The sequence below is a fragment of the Zea mays genome, chromosome 4 (assembly GCF_902167145.1).
Source record: "Zea mays cultivar B73 chromosome 4, Zm-B73-REFERENCE-NAM-5.0, whole genome shotgun sequence".
Taxonomy (NCBI): domain Eukaryota; kingdom Viridiplantae; phylum Streptophyta; class Magnoliopsida; order Poales; family Poaceae; genus Zea; species Zea mays.
In genome coordinates this window covers 201,660,034-201,670,414 of record NC_050099.1, presented here as the reverse complement: position 1 = coordinate 201,670,414, position 10,381 = coordinate 201,660,034, and the positions used below count along the sequence as shown (strand labels likewise).

At 42.3% G+C, this 10,381-nt stretch overlaps 1 protein-coding gene across 4 annotated transcripts; it reads right to left on the bottom strand.

The window, feature by feature from the left end:
- Positions 1-705: 705 nt before the first annotated feature.
- LOC103654441 (uncharacterized) lies at positions 706-7,370 on the bottom strand. 4 transcript variants are annotated; one of them, XR_004857925.1, is made up of 9 exons: positions 6,987-7,370; positions 5,985-6,119; positions 5,845-5,888; positions 4,011-5,726; positions 2,868-3,573; positions 2,527-2,660; positions 2,095-2,199; positions 1,804-1,978; positions 803-1,535 (listed from the first exon to the last, which is right to left on the bottom strand). XR_004857925.1 is itself a non-coding variant. In XM_008681273.3 (8 exons), exons 4-8 carry the CDS (start codon positions 5,659-5,661, stop codon positions 1,323-1,325), a joined length of 2,850 nt encoding a protein of 949 aa, XP_008679495.1. In that variant the 5' UTR covers positions 5,662-5,726; positions 5,845-5,888; positions 5,985-6,119; positions 6,987-7,370; the 3' UTR covers positions 706-1,322. The 4 variants fall into 4 exon arrangements, 2 of the variants coding, with proteins under 2 accessions (XP_008679495.1, XP_008679494.1); XR_002269278.3 differs by having other exon boundaries at positions 4,011-5,587; XM_008681273.3 differs by lacking the exon at positions 2,527-2,660 and having other exon boundaries at positions 706-1,535.
- Between the last annotated feature and the right edge of the window lie 3,011 nt (positions 7,371-10,381).

The following is a 10,381-nucleotide window of genomic DNA, read 5'->3' as shown; positions in this document are numbered from 1 at the left end:
TCTAGAGATGTAATTCTCTCCTTGTGCTATAAAAGGGATGGAAGGAGCGAAGTAGAATGGGGCTTCAGCTTATTCCCTTGGGCCTTTTCTGGCCTCTTAGCCTTTCATACTCCCATGCTCATAATCATCAGAGCTTGAAAGCATATTCCACACTTACATCTAAATATCCAACATATAGACTTGAGGATGTAGGGTATTATGCTTACGAGACCCGAACCTCTGTAAATCATATATGTATAATCTGTCATGTTAACACCTCAATCAAGTGGTCTCATGTATGTGCACCTCTCCCTTTCTTTCTCCAATTTTCCCTAATACCCTTACCTTAGGGCATATTTGTTTAGAATTATAATCTGCTTATATTATATAATCTAACTTATTTTGAACTAACACCCAATGTTGTCCGATGACACGACTATTTCCAATCTCCCAGGCGGGTAAAATTCACACCCAATGAGGTATAGAAGCATTATTTTGTTACTTCCTTTTTAACTATGAGACACGTAGCAGAATATTGCTACTTTTTATCCAAACTAACTTAGGCTCCATTTGGACCATTGAAATCAAAATCTATTCTAATAATTATAATTTAGACACAAATAAATTAAGCTAATAGGGTTATATGTAAAAATATATTTATATCTGATGTACCGTGAGCGAACTAATAAAAAAAGAATGGAGGGGATATTAATCATAAATACCATGTTGCCAACTGAGAAGCAATGAGGTTGCACGCCTCTAATTACTCGCACGCTTTCACTTGCGTTTGCTAGCAGCACAGCACCAGACGTTGACACATTCATGTACAATATCATGATTAGAAACAGAAGCAGCACAGTATCATGATTAGAAACAGCAACACTGCAAGTCTGCAAAGCAAACAAGCCACAACAAAAGCCCAACCTCGCAAATGTGTTAACAAATTTCTTGCTGGTAGCAAATTTCTTGCTGCTCCTCTGGTGTGGTCTTTGTACAAAAGATGAACACCTGCAGCGTCATCTCATCTGTGGTATCTTCTCATCTTTGCCCCCAGCCCCAATAAAGCACCCATCCCGCGGGTACTGCCATACTTCAACAGCTCACCAACTTGGTTTGCATTGGTAATCCGGAATCAGGTTAGAGTATCTAATATTCGAGTCTATCTCCTATACAGTCAGTGATATGCATCACCCCAGGCTCTCCTCTCTCTAAGATAAACTGTATCTATAGCCGGTCTCTGGTTAGTCACTACTCTGGGTTTTTTTTTCATTTTCATGGTCACTACTACATTCAGGAGCTAGAAGCAGAAAAGCCCCTCTTCCTTCATATCACAACCGCTTAGCCTAGGCGCAACGAGACAGGAAGAACTCGTAATCAGGATGGTGGTTCACCGACTCCCCACTTCCCTTTGGGACAACAGCTCTTGCCATGGCCAATGCACCCATCTTCAGCGTCCTCAGCCTCTCTTTATGAACTTCAGCAGGACTGGTTTTTAAAGAATCTTCTATTGGCAATTGCTTCAAATCTGGGCATCTCAGCTGAAACCACTGCTCTCCCTATAAAACAAGAGAATGCAAACCAATCAGGCTACGCATAAAATCATCCCCTTAATATGACATCATCATCATCTAAAGCACAAAAAAATAACTCGAACATGTAGACCAAGCAATCACTAGAAATAAACTTCTGCGAAGTGACTTAATTTGGTTCCATCATTGTCCCCTAAATCTTTCAGTTGAATTTAACAGTTGTACGGACCATATGCTTTGATATGCAAAAAAAAATCCTCCTGTCATCAAGGAAAACATCGAGTCCAAATGGTACCTTGTCGTTGTAACTCTGGAGACCAACAACTGGTGAAACTACTTGTGTATGCCCGTCATTCGTATCCATGGAGCATTTTTTATGAACCAACTTCCCCAGTGAATGATAAGTAAGAAATGCCGCACGGAAATTCCCACGAGGCACACGATAAACAGGATACCAGGCAACACAGAACCTACAAATGAAATATATTCAACATCACGAGACAGATAACGAAAAAACCTTAGTACTGATAACAGTAAAAACTGAGGGAAATGCTAGTGAATAAAGCATCGAAGATCAGGAACAAACCAGGAAGCTGGATGAAGCTCACACAATTTCGCATTTTGCAATTTTTCAGTGTCCCCAAAAACCCGGTGGTCAGAAACATTTGCACTGCTAACAAGCTCCTTGATCCTACAGATTGCAGTCAGATATTAACACAATAAAAGGATATAAACAACCCGGACATTAAATAGCAGCTACAATTTAATTAAGTAAAAGCCTTTATTATTGTGGCACAAAGTGCATAATAACTATATCAGGAAGACCCTCAAATGGATACATAGCATGCCACATACTCCCTCCATTCCAAATTACAAGATATTTTGGCTTTTCTACTAGATACATATATTTTTCTATGTACAATGTATCTAGAAAAGCCAAAAATGTCTTATAATTCGATGTAGAAGTATTATGAAAAATTCATTAGCAGCTTATAAATCCCAGTTCTAAGCCACTCACATGGGCACAAAATAAGTTCTCTTGCTTTAGGCCATAATTCATAAACATCCTGATCAGTTGATCCAATACAATACCAGAAAAAGAAATCCCTCATGGTCACTTGGTCATGAAAAGTTCCATTGCTCACAAACTCACTGACAGTTAGAATACAGTTCGTAACAGAATTGTTAAATCAATTGCATTTTTCTAACAAAGAAAAAGATTGTGTTGTGAACCAAGAAGCATTTCGAGAAAGAAATGGCACCAGGTTGAAGAGAGAGAAAATATTTCACAATCAGGATCTTAGAAAAAAATGTGGAACCAGTGGTCAAACTCATAATGGAGGCCTGTGGACAACTTACTTTTCAAATAATGGAGGCCGGAGAGAAGGTTGCTCTGTTTCAAAGTACTCAAATATGAGTTCTCCAGGATCTTCTACAACTAAAGATGACTCTGGCAAGCATGCATTACTTTCCTCAAGCAGTGTATGCGCTTTTGCATGCACAGGATGAGAGCTCATAGAGCTTGCAGTATTTGATGATATCAGTAATTCCCTCCCTTGCACACCAAAACTGTGATGCATGTTATTCCTAGACAACCCAAACAACTGAATAGCAGATAGATAAGGCACAAAGTATGCAAAGAACTCTGAACTGCTGCTGCTGGATGTTTTAGAGCTGAGATTGCTAAGAGCTTTTACTTCCAATCCATAGCACCCTGGCTCTTCATACCACTCCCATATTCTCCTCAAGGAAACATTAGAGATGTCATGCTGACAAACTGAGTCACTAACTACTTGGTCCAATGAACAAGTGTTGCTTATCATGCAAGGTGCACGACCAATAACGGGAGTTGCAGAGCATATAAATTTCTCAAGATCAGAAATTGGATAACCAGCAGCAAGGAGAACATCTGCACCAACCTGAACTTTACAGGCATCGTTTACAACCCTGAGCATCTGGGCTAGATGTGTTCTAGAGTTACAGAGCCCTTGACAGCCATGGTTCCCTTCAATAGATGAATCTGTACTATGTCCAGCAATTAATTCAGTTGTCGATGACTCAGAACCTGCAATGTTTTGAGTACAACATCATGTTAGACGATATGATGCTTGCTGCAAACAGTGTCACTTTCTTTTCACAAGGTTTCATTAAAAGGGTTTTATTAAAAGGGCAGACCCAATGCGGGAGGCTCCCGCAGGAGAGAGTCTAGGGAAGGGACAAACCTAACCTGGTGACTCAATGAGATAGCTCTCATCACTGCACCAGGCCTACCCTTCATCACAAGCTTTCACTAAAAAAGGGCAGACTCAGTGTTGGAGGCTCCTACATGAGTGGCATCTAAGGAAAGGATAAACCGAGGCAAACTTTCCCTCGCAAATGCGAAGAGGCTGGTGACTCAATGAAACAGCTCTCACCGCTGCATTAGGCCTGCCCTTCATCACACAGTTTCATTATTAAGGGAAAATAAAGAAGTGATGCAAGATCTAAAGATGAGAGTCATACAAGGTGATGATCGCCCAGAAATAGTTTCACTGGCATCATCAGTTCGAACTAAATCCTGCAATCTTCTTTTCTGCATGGGAAGAGCTCCTATTGTAATATCTGTTGATTCACCAGACTCTGAAGTATAATTGCCTTTTAAAGACTTTGGAGTTGTCGGTTCAGAAGAGGAAATTGATCTCGTCTCACAACGTATTGATTCACTGCTGTTAAGAGCATTGGATAGGTCTCTGTCCAAATAAAGCTGTTGTGCTGTCTTATCAAAACCGCCAGTTAATTTTCCACAAGTTTTTTCTCTTGGACCTGTAGAATGATTGAGACTTGCTCCTAACTTGGATTCTTTAGCTGGAAACCCATATTGAGTCTCCCTGCAACCAATGCTTGGCCTCTGCATGAAATTTTTGGTGGAGCTTTTCAGTGCATTTCCATGCTGAGGGTGTATCCTGCTAACATGATTTTGTCTATGGGACCAGTCGTTACTGTTGAATTCGTTGGTCATCTGCATTGAAGAATGGCCAACATATTTTTTATTTCGATCAAGTGCAGGTGTGGATGCATGCGCTCCATAACTCTTCCACAATGACATTTTCTTCTCCTTTCTGGCCCTCTTTCTAGATATTACAAGACAGAAATCATTGTCACCAGTTGTGTCACTGCACAAGTGGGCAGCCTGGTCTCCACCATATGTACCAACACTTTTTGGCGAACAAATGCCACTATCATAGTCAAACTTCTCTATCCAGTTCTCATCAAATCCACTGCTAGAGCTGCAAAACTCTGTTGCCTCACAAGGATCAGATCCACGTTCATTTCTGAATATAAACAGGGACTTGGTATCATGGTTACAGTTCGCTTTACTGCCAGCATAGCAAGTTTCTTGAGATGGACCTGTTGGTGCAGAATTTTGAGTGTTGTCCAAATACTGTAAGTTACTGCTAGGACATTGTCCACACAATGCAGGGCACGAAGTTGTTGATTTGGACAGTTCCATCTCATCACAGTAGGACGCACTCGAAACTGAACCACCTGAGCAGCAATGGTACTCATCATCATCACTCTCAGGAGCCTCTTCAGAAGCTTCCTTGACAGAAGAACTGGGAGAAGTTTCCTCAAAGCGTATGTCACCAACATGCTTAGGCGAAAGTGTCGAATCTTCACAATCACCAACATCAGCTGCAGAGGCAGCACCATTGCCCTCTCTGAATTTAGCTTCAGATCCATCAGTCGGCTTCCTACAGCGTTGCCTGTGTTTCTTGCTTTTCTTTTTGCTCTTCCTTCTTGATGGCCTTGCATTATCACTCGGCTTGGTAAAGCTGTTGACTAAGAAATCTGAATCAGACATGCTATTGGATGTTGTGGGCTTATCTTCCAGTAGCCTTGATGAATTATCCTGCCATCTTCTGTGAGATACATCTTGAGCATTAAGGTGCAGGAACAAAATCGATGGTGAGGACGATGTTTCAGGGTTCTCTTCTGGAGATGTAGGTCGAGATGAAGGATCCTCACTTGCACTCTCGGTGAGCGATAGTGATTTGAAGTCGTAACAGAAATTGAAGGGAATAACTGTCACAATAACACACCTGGCAAGTAAGTGAATACCACAATTATTAATTAACAAAGGATAACCGACCAAGGATTGGCAGAGGAAAAACATTAGAATGGCATTTTGCTTCCAGGTGGACCGTAAAATTCTTTGTTGCAAACATTTTTTTCTGCAATCTGGCATAAATTAAGGGAGGAAGAAAGATAAAAACATGAGGTCAACTCAGAAAGGAGAGACATAATGCATAAGCTGGTAATGTGGAACAGGTGGAATTAGAATAGAACATCTGAGTACCTCTGTTGCTGCTGCCTTGCCTCGAGGCGAGCTACTTGACGCTCCTGGATAAACGTAGCAAGCAAAGCATTAGACAGAGCAGAGTTTGCGCACATTGTCTCAGTGAAACTAAGAAAGTTCAAGGGAAAAAAAGTGCATACAAACTGAAGGTTGAGTGGGTTCTTCCTCTCTGATGATCTCCCAAACAGGCGGCGAGGCCTCCTATTTACAACAGCACCAGCAACAGTTCTAGAAGACATTCCAAGTTCAGGTGGCATTTCGCATGAATCCTTATCCTGCAAGTAGGACAGAAGAAAAAATGCACATGAGCAAGTGCATGCTGAAGCGTGGCAGCTTTTGGGCACTCCAGTGACAAGGAAATCAGTCGATCCTGCATGTTGGCCTGCAGTTACTGCTACACGGAACGGGTCGGTGTCGGATGGGTTGATTTCCACTCCCACTCCCAGAGAAATGTTTGAAGTGCAAGTTGCAGCACAAGAATGGTACTAGTAATTTTGAATTTGAAGTAGGTAGAGTTGAACGTGAACCTATGGAGCAGCAGTAGTTAATTTTGGGAAAGCAAAGGAAGGGGGGTTGAAGCCGAGTTGACGAGACAGATTAGAGCCTGATCGGAACTGGTGACTGCAAGTGGACTTGGAACCGACTAGGAGGGCAGCATTGGAAGTTGGAGATCGCATCGCCAATTCGCAACCGTAGGGCCTGTTTGGTTGGCGATGTGGCCTGGGAGTGGGGGAAGAGTGCTCGGGCAGGCAGGTCGATCCGGCGAGCAGGCGCTCAAAACCAACGGCCTGGGGAGCTGCCTGGCCCAGGCAGCTTCGCGGATGGATTGGGGCTGCTCGGCTCATGTGGTGTGCCATGGGGGTATTGCTGGATTTCTGCGATGAAATCGAAATCCAGAAACGAACGGATGGAGTATGGATCACAGAAATCACAAGTCCCCCCGATAAATCCAATCCTCATGTGACCCTAATGATTAATTGAAAAATGAGCAGCAGCAATCGATCTCCACCACCACCACCTACACGACGAAACGATTAGGTTTGGGAAGTTTGGGAAGCGGAGTCAGAAGGAGGGCAGGGCGGCGGCGGTGGGAATTTCGAAAGCAAAATCCTATCTCTCTTAGGAGCAACAAGCGCACGCACCCTGATGGCGAGGCGAAGGATCTGCTCCCCCGGTGCGTGATCGATCTCGATCTCCCCTTCTTCTTCTTCTTCTCTTGTTTCTGTGTTGCCTCTCCTCTCTTTCTCTCTCCTTTCTGTGTTCTACTAGATCAATCAATCAAAAGGAAACCAAAAGGAGGAGGAAGAAGACGAAGAGAAAGAGGGAGAGACCTTCCCTCCCGTGGGTGGGCTGTGCCTGTGCCTGTGGTAGGTAGGGAGAGAAAAACAAATTGTGTTTTGAATTATGAAAAAAAATGGATCGTGTATGAGGGGAGGGGAGAGAGAAGAGTGTGCTGCTGATTTGATTACCCCACTCACTGATTTGCTTCGTTTGTTTTTTAACCGGTCCGGTTACTATTATGGCCAACACAACTGTAGCTCCCTCGCCCGAGGGAATATACTTATATACCGCATCCAGTGAAGAATATACCTCATCGAAGGTTGATATTATTAATAACATTATGACATACAAGTATTAAATCTATATATATATGTATATATATACTATATTAAAGCATCCGTTTCGACGATCGTCCCGCATCAATATTTAAAAAAACCTACATTTCTTTATAACCAACATGCACTTTTATAATCTCTTCTCTACTACAATAATAAATGAGTTTACGTAAAAAAATAAGTGAAATTATATATAAGTGAGTGTTCTGAACCTTGGTTGTTGGCTCCATATTCACATCCAACTAATCAATAGAAAACATATATTTTGTGTTTTATTAAAACAAAATTTATCTTATGTCATATATACATATAAACTGTAGCAATGCACGGCATATGACTAGTACTATATTAAATTATCTCAACGGTCGTCTCACATCATCTTTTTATAAATAACTCATCACATCTATTTCAAATTAACTCGTTGCACGCCCGTCTGCTCCGCGCAACCAACCTTCGTAGCAATACATGGACATATGACTAGTATACTATATTAAATTAGCAGTTTCAACAACTCACATCATTTTTTACAAATAACCCTTCACATCTATTTCAAATTAACTCGTTGCACGCTCATCTGCTCCGCGCAACCAACCTCCAAGCGGTGCAAGTGGTGGGGTTCGAACCCACGCCCTAATGGAAGAAGGGCAAGAGACACTGGTGAAACCGTCTAACCAGTAGAACATCATGATCAAGTATTTTTAATATTGAATATAAATTATACATATTTATATATGTTTTTTGTAAAATAAAAAATATAATCATGTCGGGCCGAGGCTACAGCCTAAGCACGGCACAACGCTCGTGTCGGGCTTGCCCAGGCACTATTAAATGGGTTGTGCCTCTGGCCGGGCCGTCATACACGGGTGATTTGGTCATCTATACCTCCGCATGATAATGATTATTCTCGTCTCAGTTACCGCCACCTCGTTCGTCATCCTGCTTCTTTTCTCTCTCCCCATATGCTTCCGCCTCCGGGCCACCCTATTCTCGGCAGAGGGCGTGGGAGTAGGGGTCTCCTCCCTGTATTCGTCCAATACCAACCCCGACACCGACCCGCGCAGTGACTATTGCACGTCGACGAGGACGTTTCACAGTATGCACATATCATCGTTTTCATCGTCGTCGGACGTCCCGTTCGTCTTCTCGGCCTTCGCCCTATTCTTCATCCCCAATCTACTGCCCTCGCCCATGGTCGCAGCCACGAGCCGACCGATGCTCTTCGACGCGGGTATGGGGCAAGTCAGTCTTGCTCCTGGCCTTTCTTCGTGTGTGCCGCCGAGGACACGGTGGCGCCTGCCACACTTAGGTTATCTTGGCGATGAGGAGTCCAGGTATGAAATATTGGACAACCAAGGCCCATAGTGCACCAGTAGTCGGCATATGCTACGGAGTTGGTGGTGGTGTTGTGTCTATTTAGTGGGTCCAGGGCTGGGAAGGCACTCACATTCTCTCGCCCTTCTCGGACCAACGCCTGATGCGGGTGTCTCTCGGTTTGGAGCTTCTCTAGCTGGGCTTCTTTCTCCGCTTGCATGCTCTCTCCCTATATGTATCTAGCGGTATATTACCTATGTCGCCTCTAGATATCCAGGTCTTCGTCGTGTCCTTCTCCGGCAACGAACAGGTATGCATGTCTCTTCCCTTTCCTTCCTGCTCTACGAAACCATGGAAGTGGGGAGACGAGGGATGGGGGTCACTGATTTGCTGCCTATGGTACCCGTTCAATGGCTCGGCATCGCTTGTCTACATGACATTTTCCTTACCACAGTGTCGACTCGGTATGTTTCTATCGCTTCTATGTACCTGCCACCTGTCCTTCTATCTGTGTCGTTCCTCTGTTGTTTTGGGTGTTAGTTTTTTGTTGTGCTAAGGACTAAACATAATTTGGGTGTGTTAATACTTTATTTATTGTCTGCGCATGGTTTGTGTTCTTCTGATGATGACTCATGGATCCTACAAAATATGTGTTAGGATTTGGAGATCCATGCGGGCACTACCACAAGGTGCTTGTCTCTTGTGTTCTTGGCTCTTGCAAGCATTAGGTCATTTCTAAGGCCACATTGGCGCAATGGACTCCATGGTGTTTGAGGTTGTTGAATTGGATGGAGCAACAATGATTTTATTGGTTTTAAACGTTAGTAATTGCTACGAAGTACAATAATTTGTATGGAGCGCATCTAGTTTAACAGCCACTCCATATTTTGATCTATCTTTTTTATACATTTGAGTTCATGTGACTTATTTTAGAAACTTGAACTCACAAACTTCCACTTATTTGGTCTCTGTATGGTGAAATTATGTCATTATATAATCTTTGTTCGTTAATTCAGTCGTTGTGAACTTTTTTCTAATCGCTCCCTTCATTGGTCCTGTTGTACCAAGACACATTGGATGGAGTAAACAACAACATTAGTTAGTTAAATCAAAAAAATTATTATGCGGAGAGCGGAGACAATCAATAAAAAATATTGAGATCTTTTTGGTAGATAGTTTACGTGGGTATTGTTGTGAGCTGTCACAACGCACGGGCAACCGACTAGTTGTGTATATTTTTTTGTGTGTTATTTCCTTCCTATAACAAAAAAAGATGAAAAACATCTGAATTCGTATTCTAATAGGTATCCAAATTTTATATCAGTTATATAAAAAGATATAGAACAAATTTCAGGTTTACTTTTTATGAATATTAATAGACTCAATGCTAAAAACGAGAGTATAAATTTACATAGCAAATTCTACGTTATTTGTTTGCAGTCAAAGAAAGAAGACCAAAAATTTAATATCCAAATAAATATCTGGATCCATCCTTAAAGAATATGAAATACGTTTTCAGATCATACGGCCATCCCCAGGAGCATCTCCAGCAGTTTGGTAAAAAAAAGTTCCCTAAAAACATAGGTAGGGGTTGCTAAATGATAATGAGT

Coding starts and splice junctions, on each gene's coding strand:
- LOC103654441 (XM_008681272.3), bottom strand. CDS start 6,101: ATGCCACCTGAACTTGGAATGTCTTCTAGAACTGTTGCTGGTGCTGTT. Junction 5,588..5,844: donor GCAAGGCAGCAGCAACAGAG/GTACTCAGATGT, acceptor CTTACTTGCCAG/GTGTGTTATTGTGACAGTTA. Junction 1,979..2,094: donor GAGCTTCATCCAGCTTCCTG/GTTTGTTCCTGA, acceptor TTTCATTTGTAG/GTTCTGTGTTGCCTGGTATC.